Below are 22,369 nucleotides of genomic sequence, written 5' to 3' on the forward strand. Positions count from 1 at the left end.
GACGCAGAGAGCTGTGGGTTGGCAGCGCACTACATTGCTGCCAGCCATAAGTTGAGGGACAGTGTCTGACAGATCAATCAACCTGCACATGTCCTCTACTGTATGCTTATTGTTATTGTTGAATGTAGGGTTATTTTGACCCTTGGTTATTGTTACAGTTACAGTTGTCCAATTGACAATTTTGTAAATATCCAAAATAAGCTTTGGCAATATGTACATTGTTACGTCATGCCAATAAGGCAAATTGAATTGAGAGAGAGAGAGAGAGAGAGAGAGAGAGAGAGAGAGAGAGAGAGCGAGCGAGCGAGAGAGAAGCACTAACTTTTGCCTGGCAGATCAGTTTGGGCTGGTCACACGACACAGAGTTGGTATGATTGATTGTTGCCTTATCTCAGAATATCTGACTTTGAACCATACCCTCCAGCCTCTCTCTCTCAGCTCCGGGAGTGGGGGAGGATGGTGGGTGCAGACGAGCAGGGAGTAGGCCCAGGGCAACCACCACTTGTTTTCCGCAGCCAACGGGTGTGAGGGGAAATATCTCGACTCACAGCAGGTCCCAACTTTCTAGGAAGACGACCCACCTGTAACGTTTCGTTTATTGACTTACTTCCCTTTTGCTTGACGAGACGGTGTGAGGTACGCTTGTTTGACGTGTGTGTTCGTTAGCAATTAGATAAGCGCTCACAGTGCACAGACAACACAAGGGTCAAATGAGAACTCAATCAAAATAAAATCATAGAGGAAGACCGCAGACACCTTGGTTTGGGACGACTTACTGAGGTTAGCCCTTGTGATGGCTTTCCCTTTTGTTCTGTACCCTCTCCCCCCTCCCACCCTCTCCCCCCTCCCTCCCTCCAAGTCCAAGCACGGACAAAAGGAATCTTTAAACAATATTCAATATTTCACGCCAGAGCGCTGAGTCCTCCGGGGCCAGACTCCGTCTATGTCTGTGTGAAGTAATATGAGCCGTCCATTAGGAGAGGGAGGCCCCCCTCAGTTCCAATACATTTGGGTTCAGGGGGTGAGGCTGGCGATGGAGACTAAATAACACACACAAAGAAGGATGGGAGAAAACTGGTGCTCGTGATTAGAAGGGGCCTCAAAAAAAGAGAAAAAGACATTCATTTAAATATGCGTATATGTGAACAGGAGTTTCTCCTTTCTTGTTTGGAAATGTTGACCAATTAGCTTGGTTGCCGAGAGTCTCGTTCCCAGATGGTTTCACGACTAATCAAGTGCCGCTTTTGTTTCCCCTCTGAAAACAGTTTTATGGTTGAAGGGCCGTAATGCCTGGCGGCCGAGAATGCCCTTGTGTCAGACATACTGGTCTAACAAAACTAACAAGCAGCAAGCATATCTATCTGGGAGTGGCCACAACATCGAATGGGTATCTCGTAAAAGGTGCCATATTCATTTCCTAAAAACAAAACGCACCACGCTGATCCACTCTTTGAGAACAGCGGACCTAAAGTGAGGGGAGGGTTCTTTCTTTCTGTCCCTCATTCATGGCAGAGTGGGAAGCTTTTCGGTTAAATCACCGTGCAAGAGAAGGTGAGTAAGAGAAAGAGGTGTGGGTCATGATTTGACAGTAGGTTTCCTCATTAGGACACACAAGCCATACAGACCTACAGCATCTCTCCCCTTCCTCTCGTCTCAGTAGCCTTTAGGATGGCTTGGAGCTGGGAAGCACTTCAGGAATGGAAAAAACAATATCCCAACTTCCCTAGGCCTGGCTTCCTTTCTTTTTTCTCCTTCAGAAAGGTAGCTTGGTCCCGAGCTTGTTGTTTTTCCCCGACATGCAAGGACAAGCAACGTTTACATTCGCTCCTGAAGCAAGCCAGGGAAGCGTAATTGCAAATGTGTTGAGTTGATGCTCAATGTTTTCTTGAAGAAGCACCCATCCGCTCCCCTGAACTAAACAAGGAGGTTCAGTGTGCGTCGTGCCAGGGCCTTGTGGCTTGGCAAAACGTAGCGCCACGGCCATAGTATCCTCATTGACGTATTCATTTATATTGCCCTGCTCCGCATACACAGATGGAGCGACCAAGGGGTGGTGCTGGCGGGAAAAAAATGCAATAATTAAAAAATACAACCCCCCCAGTAAGTGCCCCCCCCTTACCCCCATACTTAACTTGTCAATAATTAAAAACCAGCATCTGACAATCTGAACGGAAACCAATCGGGGGAAGAAAACGACAACAATGAGGTGAAATGCGAGCATGCTCACGACGTCACGTCAGCGGCCATTATTACAAAATGTCTGATTCGTATGGCTTCTCCTCCTGGACACTGTCCAAAGAGGCAGGACAGTTTTTTTCAAATCTCTCCTCCACTCTGGGGCTTTTGGATGGCTCACTGTCAAATCCCCAGCTCTGCTGCTTAACTTACCCACCAAGCACAGTCCATTCGTTAACCTAACGACTACCGTCCTCAACAATCACACTTAGGGTGACTTTGGAGTTTGGCTGGTTCTTCTGTCCGTAATAACCACAGGCCTCTCTGTCCACACATCTCTGGCCATGCAGCCTAACTGCAGTTGTTTTTGGAAGAAAGCTGCTGGAGATTGAAACAGTAGATGCTGTGTTACAGATGGATACTTCCCAGGCTGGATTTTCCCTCTCCATCCAGTGCATCACGAGGAGGAGCGGATCACTCACGGTTTAATCACCGCAGGGTGAGCAGAGCAGAGCGGGAGACCCTGGGACAGTGGGCCCACTGGCAGACGGCTGGCCTGACCTCCATTCTTAACTACAGAGCGGAGAGACACGACCTGCACTAGTCTATACACAGTGCATGCACACACACACCTCCTCCCCCCAAAGGTCCACCAGCTAATTTTAATGAATATACAGTACATGCAAATATTGTTAAATATAATGTAAATATAATGGGGTAACATGTCAGTTGGAGCGCAGAGGAAATACATCTGTGTTGAACTGCACAGCAGATGGGCAGAAATGGTATAAGGACAGAGCGTTGATTCAAGAAGCATTATCCACTATAACACAACAGCTAAAAACAATACTTGACTGAACACACTCACTAAGACAAGACATGCATTGCAAACATACACACACGATGTGAGAGGAACCAGTTCAGCAAACCCCTAGTCTTCTATATTTTACCAGCCATACGGTAGTTTATTTTTCACTTCTTTCACCATCTGTAGCAACTTTCCCCTACAGACGGCCACAGCTGTTCCGTTTCATGTCTGCAGTCCTTTTTATATGCCGTCCCAAATGGGTTCACCACACAATACAGGCTCGTCAGTGGATCACATGGTCTCAGTTTCTTGCCTTGGCACTGAACCAGTTCAGACCTCTTCAAGATAAAGGACAGCAGTGCCCCCACCGCAACGGACAGAAGAATTACACAATTCTAAGAATGCATTTGTAATGCTGGAAATCCCTCTTCATCCTCCGGTGTCCACTCTGCCAGTTTTCTGACTGAACCCGAATGCTCACCGGATGTTGCATGTTACTAGCCTTGTGGCTATGCTCCCTCAGAGACCGACTCTTCAGAAGAAGAATAACACCTGTTTGGACTGATGAATATTCACCAGAGCTCTCCAACCATGTTACTGGAGAGCTACCCTCCTGTAGGTTTTCACTCCAACCATGTTACTGTAGAGCTACCCTCCTGTAGGTTTTCACTCCAACCATGTTACTGGAGAGCTACCCTCCTGTAGGTTTTCACTCCAACCATGTTACTGTAGAGCTACCCTCCTGTAGTTTTTCACTCCAACCATGTTACTGGAGAGCTACCCTCCTGTAGGTTTTCACTCTAACCATGTTACTGTAGAGCTACCCTCCTGTAGGTTTTCACTCCAACCATGTTACTGGAGAGCTACCCTCCTGTAGTTTTTCACTCCAACCATGTTACTGGAGAGCTACCCTCCTGTAGGTTTTCACTCCAACCATGTTACTGTAGAGCTACCCTCCTGTAGGTTTTCACTCCAGCCATGTTACTGTAGAGCTACCCTCCTGTAGGTTTTCACTCCAACCATGTTACTGTAGAGCTACCCTCCTGTAGGTGTTTAATTCCAACCCTGTTACTGTAGAGCTACCCTCCTGTAGGTTTTCACTCCAACTCTAATCTAGCACACCTGATTCTAATAATTAAACTGAATCAGTTAATTACAACAAAAACCTCCAGGAGGGTCTCTCTACTACCAGAACAGGGTTAGAGAGGCCTGGTGTAAACCTCCAGTAGGTTTACTCTCCAGGAACAGGGTTGGAGACCTCTAGTATATACCAATAAAGGCCCTTTTATTTAAAACATATTTTTTAACCCCTTTGTTGTGATTACAATCTTTCTCATCGCTGCAACTCCCCAACGGGCTCAGGAAATGGGAAGGTCGAGTCATGCATCCTCCGGAACATGACCCGCCACACCGCGCTTCTTAACACCCGTTTGCTTAACCCGAAAGCCAGCTACACCAATGTGTCGGAGGAAACACCGTTGAACTGATGAACGAAGTCAGCCTGCAGGCGACGGCCTGCCACAAGGAGTCGCTAGAATGTGATGAGCCAAGTAAAGCCCCCCCATGGCCAAACCCTCCCCTAACCTGGACAACGCTGGGCCAATTGTGCACCGCCCTATGGGATAGAACCCAGGCTGTCGTGACGCCACAACACTGCGATGCAGTGCCTTAGACCGCTGTGCCACTCGGGTGGCCATAAAGGACCAATTTTATTCTGTAACTGTAATCTTATCAAGTCTAAAATAAACAAATCTCGTCCGTTTGCACTGGGCCGGCTGGAAAGTAGCAGCTGAAGTGAGAGAGCTAGGGCACTGGGTGGCGGGAGATGAGCCTCTCTCAGTTGCTAAGATCCCCCATAAAGACGGTTACGATATTTCCCTACTGACTGGCACAAATCACCGGCTGCAGCACATTCCTGTAGCTCCCTGGACAAAGACGGGAGAGGAACTGACATTTAAACACAGTGAATACTGAGATTCTGGGCCTGACCCTTTTGTCTCTTCTTCCCCTTTCCGACCCCTCGCTGCCACATTCGTTGGTGTGTGTGTGTGTCTGTATCTGTGTGGTTTAAAAAGTACATCAGTTTGCGTCACCGACATGCCGTCATGTGGCATGGCAAATCAATGTGCAGGACAACAAGTGTAATATTCCAAGACAGGCGACAAGATGAATGGCTTGTTTCTACCTCTCTGCGTTCGCTTTGATCCATGTACAGCTACGTAGCGGTCGCTTGGCAAAAAAAAAATGAATCCTGGCGGTAATTAGATGATTAGCACAGTTTTCCCCCGCTCGGGCCTGAACAGCATATGAGCTGTCTGCCCACCATTAAAATGAAGTCCTCATCAAGTCCTAATACAATCACAGTGCATACAATAAAGACTGAGCAATGACTAGCGCTGAGGCTAGAGGGGAGCTAAAGACAATGGGACTCTTGTTGAATGGCATGTGGATACAAAGAGTCCATTCTCAGAAGTTAGCCAAAGCTGCTGTTCTGAATCGGGAAGAGATGTCTGTGTCCTGAATTCCTGAATGTTCTTAGCCGTTAGGGAGAGCTATAGTTCGACACATGCAGTTCCTAGGCTTTAACTTCTTTAAACCAGACAGGCCCCAAAAAACAGACAAAGAAAAGCAAATATCCAACATGGAGGAGAGGAGAAAATATCAGTTCTGCAGATTTGAGGCCTGCAGATTCCTGTCAGCCTAGGTCTCATAGATAACCACCGTATCTCATGAACAAAGAAGAAAGAGAACAGCGAGCTTCAGAAAGCTTGGCACATGCCTCTGTCTCCCCCTCTCTGCTGCTGGGGATGTCTTGGGGTGACTGGGGCATTAATGCAGAATTAATTAGCCCAACTTCCCCATTGCCAATCCCCCCATCCGTCCGTCTGCCCCATTGAGACAGCATCGCATCTCTAAACACATGCCAGGCCAGCGCACACTATGCTACACTAACGCTAATGCTATGTAGCCTAGCCTCTGCTGCTCAAAGCTGGCAATGTCATTATAAAAACATTTTCTGTCCAAATATGAGATTTTGTAATGAGCTAATCTCTTTTATATTTAGGGTGTATTAGGATTTAAAATTTTATGGAATCACCCAAATGCACTGGTTTGTTTAGAGAGAGAGAATTAGTTTTTGCTTATCAAATGAACAACAAAGAAATTGACAAAGACTAAGGGATAGAAGGTCCTCAAAGCAGTCAAGATGACAAATTGGCCAGCACATCCAGCGATATTAAACAGGCAGTGTATCAGATGATCTGATCCTGGCTATCTGATCCTGGCTATCTAATCCTGGCTGTGCTAGTCCTTTGGCACTGGGGGCTGTGCCAGCTGTTGGATTTCTCTAGTAGGTCATCTACACAAACCTGCTATTACTCGCTGATATCAAACGCTATGACAATGAAGCATTTTTATGAATGAGCCCCAACCTCAATTACAATGAATGGTACAGTATGCGCGCGTGTGTGTGTGTATCTCTGTACTTACGAAAGAGAGTGTGGTGACACAGTCATTGTTATAATCATAGCTATGGCAGTCGGGTGGTTAGTGGGATTTGGGGGGGGAACAGGGTTGAGTGGGTGGTGGTGAGGGGTTCCCAAGCCACATTGTGTACTGCAGTAACCACAACAGAGGTTGTGGTTTATCCCACAATCGCCTTAAATAGCGCCAAGTTATTGTAATTCCACATCCTGTGGAAGGGGAGGGAAATATAAAACCGTTGTAACAGTAGAAGAGCCAAAAGTCAGCCGGTAGATATTGCCAGATTTGGTTACTCTCAGCAAAACCCCCAGGAAACACAGCAAACCACCATCTTTGTGTGTGTGCACCGTTACAAAGGAACGGCTGGTCTCTTTTCCCTTTCCTTGTTTTCCAGCAGTGGCTGATGATCTAAACTGGCAGATAACTAGACTGGTGTGTGTGCTCTGTGTGTAAGGCCAAGTCCTTTCAAAACCCCTCTTCGCCCAACCTGTGGAGGGTTGCGCAAAACTCTCTGGACATAAATGCTTGCAGTTCCAGGCCAGTAAAACAAATGGACTGACTCTTTACTTTTGATCAGAACCTAAACGTTACAGTGCCTCGAGGATGCATCGTCAAAGCTAACTAGTTTACAGTGCAAATCTGTTTAAGAGCTCAGAGGGAAATAGGTCAGACGTCTTTACAGTCATTCAACACACGCAACAACTGTTTGTTCATCTCTGCCGCCAGGGTCAAACAAGGTAAAGCAGCAACAAAGCACATCTAACAGCAGCCCTGTAAATGTTCACATACAGTTGAAGTCGGATGTTTACACACACTGAGGTTGGAGTCATTAAAACACGTTTTTCAACCACTCCACAAATTTCTTGTTAACAAACTACAGCTTTGGCAAGTCGGTTAGGACATCTACTTTGTGCATGACACAAGTAATTTTTCCAACAATTGTTTACAGACAGATTATTTCACTCATAATTCACTGTATCACAATTCCAGTGGGTCAGATGTTCACATACACTAAGTTGACTGTGCCTTTAAACAGCTTTCAAAATACCAGAAAATGATGTCATGGCTTTAGAAGCTTCTGATAGGCTAATTTATATAATTTGAGTCAATTGGAGGTGTACCTGTGGATGTATTTCAAGGCCTACCTTCAAAGTCACTGCCTCTTTGCTTGACATCATGGGAAAATGAAAATAAATCAGCCAAGACCTCAGAAAAAAATGGTAGACCTCCACAAGTCTGGTTCATCCTTGGGAGCAAGTTCCAAATGCCTGAAGGTACCACTTTCATCTGTACAAACAATAGGATGCAAGTACACTACTCAAAAAAATAAAGGGAACACTTAAACAACACAATGTAACTCTAAGTCAATCACACTTCTGTGAAATCAAACTGTCCATTTAGGAAGCAACACTGATTGACAATAAATTCAACATGCTGTTGTGCAAATGGAATAGACAACAGGTGGAAATTATAGGCAATTAGCAAGACACCCCCAATAAAGGAGTGGTTCTGCAGGTGGTAAGCACAGACCACTTCTCAGTTCCTATGCTTCCTGGCTGATGTTTTGGTCACTTTTGAATGCTGGCGGTGCTTTCACTCTAGTGGTAGCATGAGACAAAGTCTACAACCCACACAAGTGGCTCAGGTAGTGCAGCTCATCCAGGGTGGCACATCAATGCGAGCTGTGGCAAGAAGGTTGGCAAATTCGCCACTGGCGCCCTGTGCTCTTCACAGATGAAAGCAGGTTCACACTGAGCACATGACAGAGGTGACAGAGTCTGGAGACGCCGTGGAGAACGTTCTGCTGCCTGCAACATCCTCCAGCATGACCGGTTTGGCGGTGGGTCAGTCATGGTGTGGGTGGCATTTCTTTGGGGGGCCGCACAGCCCTCCATGTGCTCGCCAGAGGTAGCCTGACTGCCATTAGGTACCGAGATGAGATCCTCAGACCTCTTGTGAGACCATATGCTGGTGCGGTTGGCCCTGGGTTCCTCCTAATGCAAGACAATGCTAGACCTCATGTGGCTGGAGTGTGTCAGCAGTTCCTGCAAGAGGAAGGCATTGATGCTATGGACTGGCCCGCCCGTTCCCCAGACCTGAATCCAATTCACCAACGCCACGTTGCAACACAGACTGTCCAGGAGTTGGCGGATGCTTTAGTCCAGGTCTGGGAGGAGATCCCTCAGGAGACCATCCGCCACCTCATCAGGAGCATGCCCAGGCGTTGTAGGGAGGTCATACAGGCACGTGGAGGCCACACACACTACTGAGCCTCATTTTGATTTGTTTTAAGGACATTAAGTTGGATCAGCCTGTAGTGTGGTGTTCCACTTTCATTTTGAGTGTGACTCCAAATCCAGACCTCCATGGGTTGATAAATTTGATTTCCATTGATAATTTGTGTGATTTTGTTGTCAGCACATTCAACTATGTACAGAAAAAGGTATTTAATAAGAATATTTCATTCATTCAGATCTAGGATGTGTTATTTTAGTGTTCCCTTTATTTTTTTGAGCAGTGTATAAACACCATGGGACCACACAGCCGTCATACCGCTCAGGAATTGTGAAAAACTGGTTAGCAGACTTAATAGAGCATTTCCAAATGCCTGAAGGTACCGCTTTCATCTGTACAAACAATAGTACGCAAGTATAAACACCATGGGACCACACAGCCGTCATACCGCTCAGGAATTGTGAACAACTGAGTTTAAATGTATTTGGCTAATGTGTATGTAAACTTCCGACTTCAACTGTAGGTCCACTCCGTGACATGTTCTCTCATCCAGCCAGTGATATCCTTCAATTGTATTGCGCACAGTGAAAACGGAGAGAAGTATGAGGTAGAAATGTAGTTCAATCTACAAGGCCGAGTTTCTGTTATTTTCTATTAGAACATGATTCCTCCTAGCTAGCCGATCTATGGGCTGCTTTCTTTAGTTCCACATTGCTCGCGACCTTACCGCCATAATTTAGGCTAATCAACCCGACCATGGATGTCTTTCTCCCTTTACAGGCCAGGGTCTCTCAAGACAAATCACCCAACCAGTCCACAGTGAGGCCTTCACCCACCTTCACCTTCCTTAAGCCTCACTCAACGTCCTTCACCCTCCATTTTGTGATTGATTTCACTTCCGCTGGCAGTGCAGGGCGGCGACTGGTGTCTCTCAACAGGCGGGTTGGCAGGCAGGGTGGGTTCCCTGCACTTTTTCTTGTTCTGCTGTTTGTTGAGATCCAAGACAAATTTCCCGAAAGGGACACACAATAAATCATTATTAAGTGACCATTATCTTGAGTCGGCAATCAAGGTGTGCATTAAAGGGCCAGAGTCTTATTAAGAGTAACTATCCCATTTGAATGATGAGACAGCTGTCCACCATATAGGTTTTTTCAATACCCTCCAGTCTACTTGCTCTTGTCCAGAAGTGACATGAAGTCATGGTTAGCAGACTTAATAGAGCATTCAGTCTGACCACAACACATTAAATGGAAGAAGACGCAACAGCGCCTCTTCAACCTCAGGAGGCTGAAGAAATTTGGCTTGGCCCCTAAGACCCTCACAAACAATTGAGAGCATCCTGTCGGGCTGTATCGCCGCCTGGTAAGGCAACAGCACCGCCCGCGACCGCAGGGTTCTCCATAGGGTGGTGCGGTCTGACCAACGCATCACCGGGGGCACACTGCATGCCCTCCAGGACACCTACGGCATCCAATGTCACAGGAAGGCCATAAAGATCAAGGACATCAACCACCCGAGCCACTGCCTGTTCATCCCCCGATCATCTAGAATGCTAGGTCAGTACAGGTGCATCAAAGCTGGGACCGAGAACCTGAAAAACAGCTTCTATCTCAAGGCCATCAGACTATTAAATATCCATCACTAGCCGGCTACCACCCAGTTACTCAACCCTGCACCGTACAGGCTGCTGTCCTTATACATAGACATGGAATCACTGGTCTCTTTAATAATGTTTACATACTGCTTTACTCATCTCATATGTATATACTGGGTTCTATTCTACTGTATTGTAGTCAATGGCACTCCGACATTGCTCGTCTTAATATTTATATATTTTTTAATTCCATTATTTTTGTGTGTATTGTCGTGAACAGTTAGATATCACTTCACTGTTTCACTACACCTGCAATAGCATCCTCTAAATATATGTGTATTTGACCAATACAATTGGATTTGATTTAGCCATGGGACCACTAGTCTCACTCAACAGTTTTCTTTCATCTGTTTTTTGCCAATAATACTTATCTGGGTGAAGAAAATATATATATAAATCTGAACATTTTCACAATATAATTTGTATGATTTCAACTACCACTGCAACAGTTAATCACACCAACAACTTTCAACATTACAGAAAACTATCAAGGCATAAGCCATCAAAGGCTACTATAGCATGGTTGTTGGCTAATTCTAACCAACTGGTCCTGCTGCCCCCAAACCAAGTGAAAGTGGGCTGCTGGGAAAGTGAAAGTGGGCTGCAGATCACAGAGGCTTCCAAAGCCAATGCTATCCAGCAGCTTGACTGGCTGCTAATGAGGGGTGATATTTGTCTAAGAGGTCAAATGCCTAGAAGATAGGGTCAAGGACCTAACATCTTAAGCCATGACCTTTCCCACATGTTGAGTGCTCCTGTGATAGTGACACCAGTTGCCGGGCCGAGAGCGAGGCTGTAAATTAGCCCTGGCCACTCTGCCTGCTCTGTAGTCAAAGGGGGGCCCGCCCTGACACCACATTGTTCCTAAAGATGACACATGATGTGACGGTTGAACAACGCACAGAAAGCCCTGGTTAAGACTGATATCCCGGCCCATCTCACCGCCCCCCCCCCCAACCCCCCATGTGGCATTATATCACAAACCTCTCCCAAGAATATAGCATATTGCACAATAATTCACCAAGAGTAAGCATAAAGATAATAAAATGCAAATTATGTTGTCAACTTTGCAAGTTTACACACACTTTGTGTGAATTTGCACAATAGTTGTTTTTGAGAATTTTCATACCCTGAAAATAAAAGTGGTCTAAGTTTGCTGTTAAATGGGTTGGTGGCAGGATAGTGTTGTCACGAGGGTCCCCTTCTTCCACCCCTTGCCCTGGCATTTAATTACTGACTTCAGCTGAAAAACCCCACCTTTGGCATCGGTGCATGAGGTCAGCCTCTCTTCAGATGGCTTGTAATCAACAGAGCTCTAGAAATGCTCCACTGCTTTAAATAAGACAGAGGAAGAAACTTGATCCTGTGGGATGAGGCGACGAGAGACAGAGAGAGAGAGAAAACGAGATGGAGAGAGCGAGAACACACTGCAGACTTAATTCTCCTGAAGGCATACATACCTCTGTGCTCTGTGGGAACCAACTATTTCTTCTCCCTCTTGTTCTCACTCTGATAGAGTTTTTTTCAGCCTTGATTGTAAATCAGCTAACTTTAGCTATCAGAATGCTCGCGAGAGCAAAGCACCCATGACATTTTAGCCACAATGAGCCTGAGCAAATTGTATACTGAACAAAAATATAAACGCAACATGTAAAGTGTTGGTGCCATGTTTCATGAGCTTTGAATTCATGAATTTCTCTAAAATTGTTTGCACTCATTTGTTTACATCCCTGTTAGTGAGCATATATCCTTTGCCAAGATAATCCATCCACCTGATAGGTGTGGCATATCAAGAAGCTGATTAAAAAGCATGATCATTACACGGGTGCATCATGTGCTGGGGACAATAAAAGGCCACTCTAAAATGTGCAGTTTTGTCACACAACACAATGCCACAGATGGCACAGAAGTTTTGAGGGAGTGTGCAATTGGCATGCTGACTGCAAGAATGTCCACCAGAGCTGTTGCCAGAGAATTTAATGTTAATTTCTACACCAGACGCCTTCACTGTTGTTTTAGAGATTTTGGCTGTACATCCAACCGTCCTCACAACCGCAGACCATGTGTAACCATGCCAGCCCAGGACCTCCACATCTGGCTTCGTCACCTGCAGGATCGTCTGAGACCAGTCACCCGGACAGCTGATGAAACTGAGGAGTATTTATGTCTGTAATAAAGCTATTTTGTAGGGAAAAACTCATTCTGATTGGCTGGGCCTGGCTCTCCAGTGGGTGGGCCAGTCTCCCAACCATGGATACGCCCCTGCCCAGTCATGTGAAATCCGTAGATTAGGGCCTAATTTATTTCAATTGACTGATTTCCTTATATGAACTGTAACATAGTAAAATCATTGAAATTGTTGTATGTTGCGTTTATATTTTGTTCAGTATATTTGAGACTAAATGTATCTGTTCCTAAAAAATGTAAGTGCAAAAAGAAACTTAGGAAATTAGTGTCAATGTTTGACTTGTCTACACCATCAAGCAATTTAATGTCATGTTTTATGTGTTTATTGCTAATCAGGGATTTCTTTGTGTCCCATTATAACGTCATTGACTGATGAGTTCATGATTTCATGATGAGGCCGATTATACAGTATATGGACAGAAATCCTCCAAAGGCCTACACTTTTGTGCTTGGCTCAAGTTAAAATGAGCTTCCACTCCAGCCCAACTAAAACCTAGTACTGCACAGCTCCCACAAGGGAACCCCAATCCTATAGGCCTATTCCAATCATTAAAAGCTCCATTCAGATATTTGACCAAAATCACTACATAACCTCCTTCAACATTTTAAACTTAAATTTGCCAGCTGTCAATGCAAAAATCTGCAAAAACTGAACAAAAGCTTTAAATATATATATATATATATATATATATATATATATATATATATATATATATATATATATATATATATATATATATATACATATGATGACAATATGATGCTATGGGTATGTAAAACTAGGTACACATTACACCTAGCTCACTGAAGCTTCTGGAAACCATTTGTTGGAGAGTGGAAATGGTTGTAATTAAGGTGCTCGGTTTGCCTGGTGGAACAGAGCTCTTTCCAAACCTTGCAAGTGAAAGCTGGTGTTTGTTGCTGTCAGTGGAGGAAGGAGCCCCCGCTGCCTTTTGTCAATGAACATTTCTCTATCGGCTATGTGCACTGTACTTCACTCTCAGGGTGAGTTTTCATGGCACAAGAACAACTCATATCAAATGGTGAAAACACACATTTTTTACAGACATTTTGAAAACATTTCTAGATAAGGATTTAGCTCATGGGGAAAACATAAACCCCAATCGAATTGATTTGTTAATTAGTATGTATTTTACACTTTTTAAAAGCCTTTGAATACAATAATTATTAACAGGAGAGAAATCAAATATAAGGCTGATGGCATGTTGAAGTTTTTATATGTACCAAATAGTTCATTTGCTTGTGCTGAGTAATCGTGAGGGAGAGAGTGTGTTTTGAGGCAGCTGACTGTCGTCACACAGTACCAACTTCTGGCCCGTTGGAAACAGCAAAGGGACAGGGCAGTGCGAGGAGTTTGGCAGATTTGTCCTGCTTTTCCCAGACTACTGCTGTGATGAAATGATGGTTGTCTGCTACAGATAACATTTGTGTCTGCATCCTGAGAGGGGGCGGTGCGGTGCGGTGCGGTGTGGTGCACTGTTGTTGGGTTTGGTGAGGGCAAGGTGAATCAACGTCCTTCAATACAAGGAATTTGTTTTGGTCGGGTGCTTACTTAATGAGTGGCCTGTGATTGTTCCTTGAAAGAGTGAAGCCAACTACGTACATTACATTGGCCTGCACTCTCTGATAAGGTCCAATTGAGCAGTTAACCCCATCCAAGTGTTTTTATTTTCGATTAACAGTACAACTTTATCACATGTTCCATTTCCTATGATCATATGGAGTGAGGCCAACATTTATGCATCTCCAATTTTTAACAAATGTTGACTTGTTTAGAGAGTTGAGAAACAAGAGGGACTTACCTGCATGAACAAAGTAGGCCAAGTAGAGGTCAAGCTCCTTCACAGAAACTCCAATGTGATGAGGCTGCACACACAGCCCTGGGTTCGAGCACTGTGGGGACTTTACCAGCCTTTCGCCATCAGTACTTTCGAGGGGAATACCTTTGAATAAAATGACCATGACCAGATCCAACCTCCAGACTTTGTCGGCCTGGCGCAGGCAGTCGATCCTCCTCATCTTACCCTTCTGGTCGGGGTTGGACAGCACGCAGCACGGGGGCTTCTTCCCGGTGACCGTGAGCACAAAATCCTCCCGGAACTCTGGCCGGATGTCCTTGCGGAGCTTGGCCAAGAGGCGTGATGCCCACTTCTGCTTGACCTCAGGCTTCTCGCTGAGGAGCTCGTCCTTGACCGCGCGCTCCTCTTCCTTAGACATGCGCTTCTCATGCTTCTTGAAGTACTTTCTCTTGCGGGCCTGCAAGTTGAACCATGTGTAGGCAAACGCTCGCACGTGCGGCAGCAGAGCTTCGATGAAAGGATGGAACTCATCCTGTGAAAGACAGGAGAAAATAATTAATGATTTGGTGGTAACATACATTCATAGTGAAACATTTTGTTTATGTAATCGAATAAAAGGCAAAGCAACAATAATCATTACAATTAATCTTGTGAAATCAGATATACATTGAGTAAACACTAATTGACTTGTATCCGAAATACTCGGCAATGAAGGAATGCAATAAAGAACATGCACTACTTCTCTTTGATAGAATATCATTCAAAAAATGACTTTTTAGAAAACAAACATTTTCCATTTCAGAATAATATGCAATGTCTGCCACGTTTGTATTTATGAGTATTTACGTCATTTTTTGCATTTGGGCCCGTTTCATTAACACACGGAGAACGGGCTAACGGAGGAGTTTCTTTGGACCGTACGGACAAAGAGGGAGCAGTGTGAAATACGGCCGTGTCTTGGCTCTCTGGCAAGAATGTGGGTCTGTGGGTGTCTGCCAGAGAGGTGATAGAAAAAGCAACAGCCGAGCGGGAAAGCTGAATGTCTATTTTTAACTGTTCGCCATGCAAACATATATACATGCGCGCGCGCGCACACACACACACACACACAAAGAGATGTACAGGCAGAAACGTTTCGCTCAGAAAGACTGGGACATTATGTGGGTTATTAGCAGGGAGAGCTGCATGTACAGCTATTAGAGGAAGAATGTGGATAGATGGCATGTTGTGGATCAGTCCGTTACACCTGCTACTAGCACTGTCACACACTGGACAATATGCTCCCTCTCAAAATCTGGCCTCACAACCTAATACAGGCCGTGGAAATGTTACAGCACGACACTAGGCCAGAACGATGCAGCACAACGCAACCAGGCAACAACCTCTTAAAACTACTCTCTCTTAAAATAGTCTCGCGTCTGCAAACTCACACCAGAATATTTTTGAGGAACAAAGACATTGTAATAATAGATGAATGACCACTACCATTAAGTCTATTGAACAAACGATCATTGACGGCACAATGTTAGCCTGGTCCCACTTTACTACAAGGACATTTTAGATGTAAAAAATAAACACAGCTGAGCTACCAAAGAGACGAAATGTAACTAAACTCCTTTGTAGAAATCCTTATTATATACTAAAAGCGTTCATTACCGAATGAGAAAATAAAAGAGCACTGGAACCTGAAATCTTTCCCGTTATAGAAAACAAATCCCCTCCGTACAGGACTTTGCGATATCAGCTGATCTAACAAGGGCTATATAAATACATTTGATTTGACATACGGATACACCGTTCTAACTCAAACGTATAAGTAAGTGTACCAATTCCAAACACTCCGTTTCAATTTTGTACCAGCATGCCACACTAGATCACGCTATAAGCAACGGAGCAGATATGCTTCTCTTCTAGGTGAGTGTTTACAGGCATATGTACAGTGAGTATGCTGTGGGTTTTATGGGGGGGGGGGCAAGCTACACTAGGCACGGGTCTAACAGTACATTTTAAAATGCACCAATCAAATCCAAACAAATGTTATAAACAATGAGAAATCACCACTCCATCAGAGACGTATTTTAATTTCCCAAATACACTCAGTAGAGGTTAGTGAAGTAGTGAGTGGTCTGGAGTAGGCTTCACCTCAGGCCATTTGACCACCCTAGCCAGTGCAAAATGTACTCAACTACAGATGTAAGATCTTAATTTGAGCCAGTGCAAAGTGTACTCAACTACAAATGTAAGATCTTAATTTGAGCCAGTGCAAAATGTACTCAACTACAGATGTAAGATCTTAATTTGAGCCAGTGCAAAATGTACTCAACTACAAATGTAAGATCTTAATTTGAGCCAGTGCAAAATGTACTCAACTACAGATGTAAGATCTTAATTTGAGCCAGTGCAAAATGTACTCAACTACAGATGTAAGATCTTAATTTGAGCCAGTGCAAAATGTACTCAACTACAGATGTAAGATCTTAATTTGAGCCAGTGCAAAATGTACTCAACTACAAATGTAAGATCTTAATTTGAGCCAGTGCAAAATGTACTCAACTACAGATGTAAGATCTTAATTTGAGCCAGTGCAAAATGTACTCAACTACAGATGTAAGATCTTAATTTGAGCCAGTGCAAAGTGTGCTCAACTACAAATGTAAGATCTTAATTTGAGCCAGTGCAAAGTGTACTCAACTACAGATGTAAAATCTTAATTTGAGCCAGTGCAAAGTGTGCTCAACTACAGATGTAAGATCTTAATTTGATCCAGTGCAAAGTGTGCTCAACTATAGATGTAAGATCTTAATTTGAGTCAGTAAAAAGTGTGCTCAACTACAGATGTAAGATCTTAATTTGAGCCAGTGCAAAGTGTGCTCAACTACAAATGTAGGATCTTCATTTGATCCCGTGCCAAGTGTGCTCAACTATAGATGTAAGATCTTAATTTGAGTCAGTAAAAAGTGTGCTCAACTACAGATGTAAGATCTTAATTTGATCCAGTGCAAAGTGTGCTCAACTATAGATGTAAGATCTTAATTTGAGTCAGTAAAAAGTGTGCTCAACTACAGATGTAAGATCTTAATTTGAGCCAGTGCAAAGTGTGCTCAACTACAAATGTAGGATCTTCATTTGATCCCGTGCCAAGTGTGCTCAACTATAGATGTAAGATCTTAATTTGAGTCAGTAAAAAGTGTGCTCAACTACAGATGTAAGATCTTAATTTGAGCCAGTGCAAAGTGTGCTCAACTGCAAATGTAGGATCTTCATTTGATCCCGTGCCAAGTGTGCTCAACTACAGATGTAAGATCTTCATTTGAGCCAGTGCCAAGTGTGCTCAACTACAGATGTAAGATCTTAATTTGAGCCAGTGCAAAGTGTGCTCAACTACAGATGTAAGATCTTAATTTGAGCCAGTACAAAGTGTGCTCAACTACAGATGTAAGATCTTAATTTGAGCCAGTGCAAAGTGTGCTCAACTACAGATGTAAGATCTTAATTTGAGCCAGTACAAAGTGTGCTCAACTACAGATGTAAGAGCTTAATTTGAGCCAGTACAAAGCGTGCTCAACTACAGATGTAGGATCTAAATTTGAGTCAGTGCAAAATGTACTCAACCATTCATAGATTAAATAACTTTTTCCTCATCTTGATACGTGGAAATACTGTACCTCTGACTGGGATGGCATGACACGATCCTTTTCATCGAATTTCAAAAGGACTCACACTCCCTTGTCTCATAGGCATGAAAATTGTATTGTTTTAAAAACCAGTAAATGGCATTTCCAACTGAAGTAACTTCAGCCAATGTGCTATGAAATATAAATTCTTCATGGCTGATATGAGCATTGTTTTCTGTGGTTTCTGTATGAAAATATACAGTTCCCCTGTCTCCGGGCCATTTGAACAATACCTACATAGTCTACATTCTGCATTTTTGCTGCTTTTGTACATAAATAAAACACACATGCACAGGTGCCTCAACCACTTCATGTATAGGCCTCATTTCAATATATATAATCTGCTGCATTTCCACTACTAGAGTAGTGTATATTTACTGATAAAAGTGTGTCAGTAGAAAATGTTAAGTTGAACTTCCAGCTGTGAAGTTTGTTTTCTTTCTGTTCACCTTGGTGACAGATCTAATGTTTCCAAATAACAGGCCTGTAACAACAGCTCATGAATAACTGTCATTTAGAATAGCAATGATGGTAATCCCCTCCTACTGACACCCACGCCACAACACAGAGGTACTTATGGGAGTGTGTCGATGAGCTTACTTTCTCCTCTCCATGCCCACAACAGTAAACAGACTCAAACAGAGCAGACGCCTCACTAATCAATTGGAGTAATTACACAAAGGTAAATCTTCGAACACCCTCGTGTAGGCCGTAAGGGGCATGTTTTTCCAAAGCCATGCAATGTGCACAACTGTTTCTATCTCTGCATCTTCTCCACGTCTAGACACAAACACTACCATGTGCCTCGAAGGTAGTACAAATTCTGGCAATTATCAATAGTTTTTCTACAAATGCACAAAGAGTGTCAATGTTCAGTTCTAGGTATAATATTTCATGCTTTGCAGTGAACAAAAAATATGGAAGTGCTTTAGGCCTGCCTGTCTTGTATATGATTCGACCCACAAATAAAACTTGCCAGATATGCCAAATATATTTCAAATCAATTGAAAGACTTTGATTATAAGTATTTTTTGCCCAAATATGATGATTTTATTACATACAGCGTCTTTGCAATATATCATTCAACTGTCAATACTTAAAATTTAGTATAGTACAGATTCTGTTTTATACAGCTGAGATGAATTGTAGTACATGTGAATTACCCTAGTCATGTTTTAAGAAATAAAACAGATTCAGGCAAAATGAGGATGAATAAATATTTTACAATTTTCAAGCGAGAAATTTCTCCAAATGTCCCTTCTCAAGTTAGTGTCCATATACTAGTATCAGGTTTCAGTCTTCTCCTTTGGGCCCATTTCACTTATGTCTTGTTGTATATGCACTGTACAATCGTATTAAATATTAATAGATACATATTCAGGACTTATCAGTAATGCTTGGTACTAGAGGTAAATTAGCACTAATGGTTCTGTAAAGGTCTTCCATTGTAACGGTTGGCAAGTCCAGGACCAGAACCCATAATTGCTATTAAGTCAGGTACTTGTCATTTACATACATTTGTGTGGTCATAGTTTTAAAAAATGTTTGAAAAAAGGTAGGCTATATCCCAAAATAATAATGAAAAGTACATGTATGAAAACATGAAATCAACTTAGGGAAATATGATCAAAACTGAAATACAACTGACTTGAGACAAGGCCAATAGATAGGCCTATTGGTGGTCAATATGAAATCAATTTCAAAAATCAATTATACTGTGGCCTTATGCAGCTCTAGGCAATGAAAACTATTCCACACACACACAAAAATCCATCCGAACTTTCACAACTACAATTCAGTTTCTGCCCTCCAATAACGAGGAAAAAAATGGGAAAAAATATATGTTGTTATAACATTGTAACATGTGAACAATTATAGTTTCAATTAATAAGTGCGCTTTTTCTCTGTTGATGTACATTTGTATATGGGTCCTCTGTTCTGTCACCTCAACAAACCCCTAACATAATGTATGGAATATAGATGGATCTTTTCTGTGCCTTCCTGACGCGCAGCTGCAACTTTCCTCCTGGAGATCTTACATTTACCCCAGGCTACTCGTACTGAGAATATCTTCTCATCTTAAACAAACCCATAACTGTATTATGACACATTTGCTAAAATAATATTTAGATTTTTTTAGGAACGACAGGCCGATGATGCTTTTAAACATTAACGACATTTACGGATATGCAACTGATCATTAAGCAAGCTATTCCACTAGCGTTCCCACCTTGACTAACTTTAGGTCAGGTCTACAAACCACCATATTCCGAGTATCAAACTCTAACAACAATCATTCAAGTCCAAGAAAAGACAACTATCTTAGAGAACAGAAAGTTGTTGAATATTTCTTAAATATTATCGAAGTTCTTGAGGAAGTGCATAGTACATGTCACTCATAGTGCGCAAATAAAAACAATACTATCCATAAAAATCGAATATAATAGTAGCCTAGTAGCCTATTTGAAAAGTGTAATGTCCCAACTTGTGTTTTCCCCGTGCACATGGCTCACCGCAAAGTTTAATGCCAGAGTGGCAAAGTTTAATGCCAGAGAGTGGCGGGGACTCGATACTGTGAAACAGTTTTCATTTGGATCATTTTTGGATGCAATTTAGACCAAGCAAATTGCTGTATTTTAAATATTGTGTTCAAAGCCGTAATCGCTACAAAGTGACAACAGGCATGGATGTTAAACATCCAAAGTGCAGGGACCTGGAAGCCGACCGGGGGAAGCTTTGGAAAATGATGTACCCCATGTTAAAACATTGTGTGCATTCATTCATATCAAATATGTGGAAAGACGCGCCGACAACAAGGTGCACATGTAACTTATAGGAGAGGCCACCTTCATTTTTTGATTGAAACTCTGGATACAAAAAGTAGTCCAAGTTAAAGCCCGCTTGACATCGAGATAGTCCATGTCTATTATTAACTAAAATAGACATGCATATACGTGTGTGCATATATGTAGGAGGTAGGCGCCATCCGCCATGTGGTAGTTAGTTCAGACGGCTCTGAACAAACCAGGAATGCTGAATCTACTGCACACAAAGTTACATGCCTTGAGCAACGTTAGCCCATATCACCCTGTCCCTGAGGAAGAAAGCATGAATGCAATACAAATGGTTAGAGACAGATGAAAGGCTCACTTACCTGTGTTAGGCATAGTGGAGAATACATGTCTGTTGTATCTAATCTTGGATTTGGAGGGTGTATGTATGCGTGTGTGTGTGTGTGTGAGTGTATGTGTGTGTGTTTTGGTTGCTGTGACGGGTCTGCGTGTTTATGTGTGTGAGTGTGTGTCCGTGTCTGCTCGTGTATGCGTGGTGGCTGTGTCCGTGTGTGTGAAAAGGGAAAATAGGAGAGACAGAGAGAAGGGAGAGAGAAAAATAAAGCCTGCTTCTTGCTTTCACATTTCCAACTCTGCGAACTGCAACGAACGCTTCACCGCTGCATAGAACTGAACTTTAACCCCGCCTCGAGTTACAACGCTTCCACTCTCCGCATTCATCTACCGTACAGTGCAGTAAAAGCCGTAGAGCAGTCCCTTTGTTGGAGAACTCATAACTTTCACCAGAGGCATATTAAACAACAAAAGAAAAGTCCCAACGCAGACTGGCTGTAGCGGAGGTAAAAATCACAGGAAAGAGAAAAAAATAAGGGATCTTCGAACGGTGCAAATCTTGATATATCGTATTAATACCGTTACAAAAAAAATATCTGATTGTCAGACGCTCGTTCTTCTGGACTCGGTAAGAGATCTCTCATTCACTCCACTGAAAGGTTGCAAAAACCGAAAGCATTGAAGGCATGTGGTGCGGCTTGCTTCACGGTGGAGCGAACTCTGGCATGAGTCTGTCGGATTTACGAACGAGAAGGGTGCGGTAGCTAATGGATGTAGTAATGCCTCTGAACACCCAACCAATTGCTTATTGCTGAAGCCCGACAGATGGTTTCCGTTTAGAAAATAATCTTAAACAGGAGACGATAAATTGAATCCGTTTTTTGTCTGTCCTGTATATGGCGGAGAGGAGGATTTTGTTCTTTGGATTACATACGAGGATTCAGCACCCGATCTACATTTATATAAGGTTGAGTGTCGAGCACGTTGTTAATCTTTTAACCGCGGAGAGTAGCTACAACAGCATGCACTGAGTTCCATACAGCTACAATTCACTTTTGTCCACTGTGTGCGGAGGACAAACTCTTGTGCTCACCTCTCAACATAGCTCCCAAAGTATCGACGCTTTTAAGGAAGTGGGCTACTGAGACCAACGTCAATGCAATGAACATGCGGAACAGTAATGTAGCCTATATGCCTACATAGTC

At 43.2% G+C, this 22,369-nt stretch overlaps 1 protein-coding gene across 4 annotated transcripts in view; it reads right to left on the reverse strand.

Annotated features, from left to right (window-relative positions):
• LOC139423857 (nuclear factor 1 A-type-like) overlaps positions 1-22,369 on the reverse strand; it is a 283,093-nt gene that overhangs the window by 204,998 nt on the left and 55,726 nt on the right. For 2 of the 4 annotated variants that reach the window (XM_071175758.1, XM_071175683.1), the window contains exons 1-2: positions 21,194-22,239; positions 14,369-14,897 (exon numbers count right to left, since the gene is read on the reverse strand). In XM_071175758.1, coding sequence (XP_071031859.1) covers positions 14,369-14,897; positions 21,194-21,220 — 556 coding nt within the window. In that variant the 5' untranslated portion in view covers positions 21,221-22,239. Of the gene's footprint in view, positions 1-14,368; positions 14,898-21,193; positions 22,240-22,369 lie in introns of those variants that run through there. The other 2 variants (XM_071175606.1, XM_071175531.1) reach the window with 1 other exon arrangement.

The sequence above is a fragment of the Oncorhynchus clarkii genome, chromosome 1, assembly GCF_045791955.1.
Source record: "Oncorhynchus clarkii lewisi isolate Uvic-CL-2024 chromosome 1, UVic_Ocla_1.0, whole genome shotgun sequence".
Taxonomy (NCBI): Eukaryota; Metazoa; Chordata; class Actinopteri; order Salmoniformes; family Salmonidae; genus Oncorhynchus; species Oncorhynchus clarkii.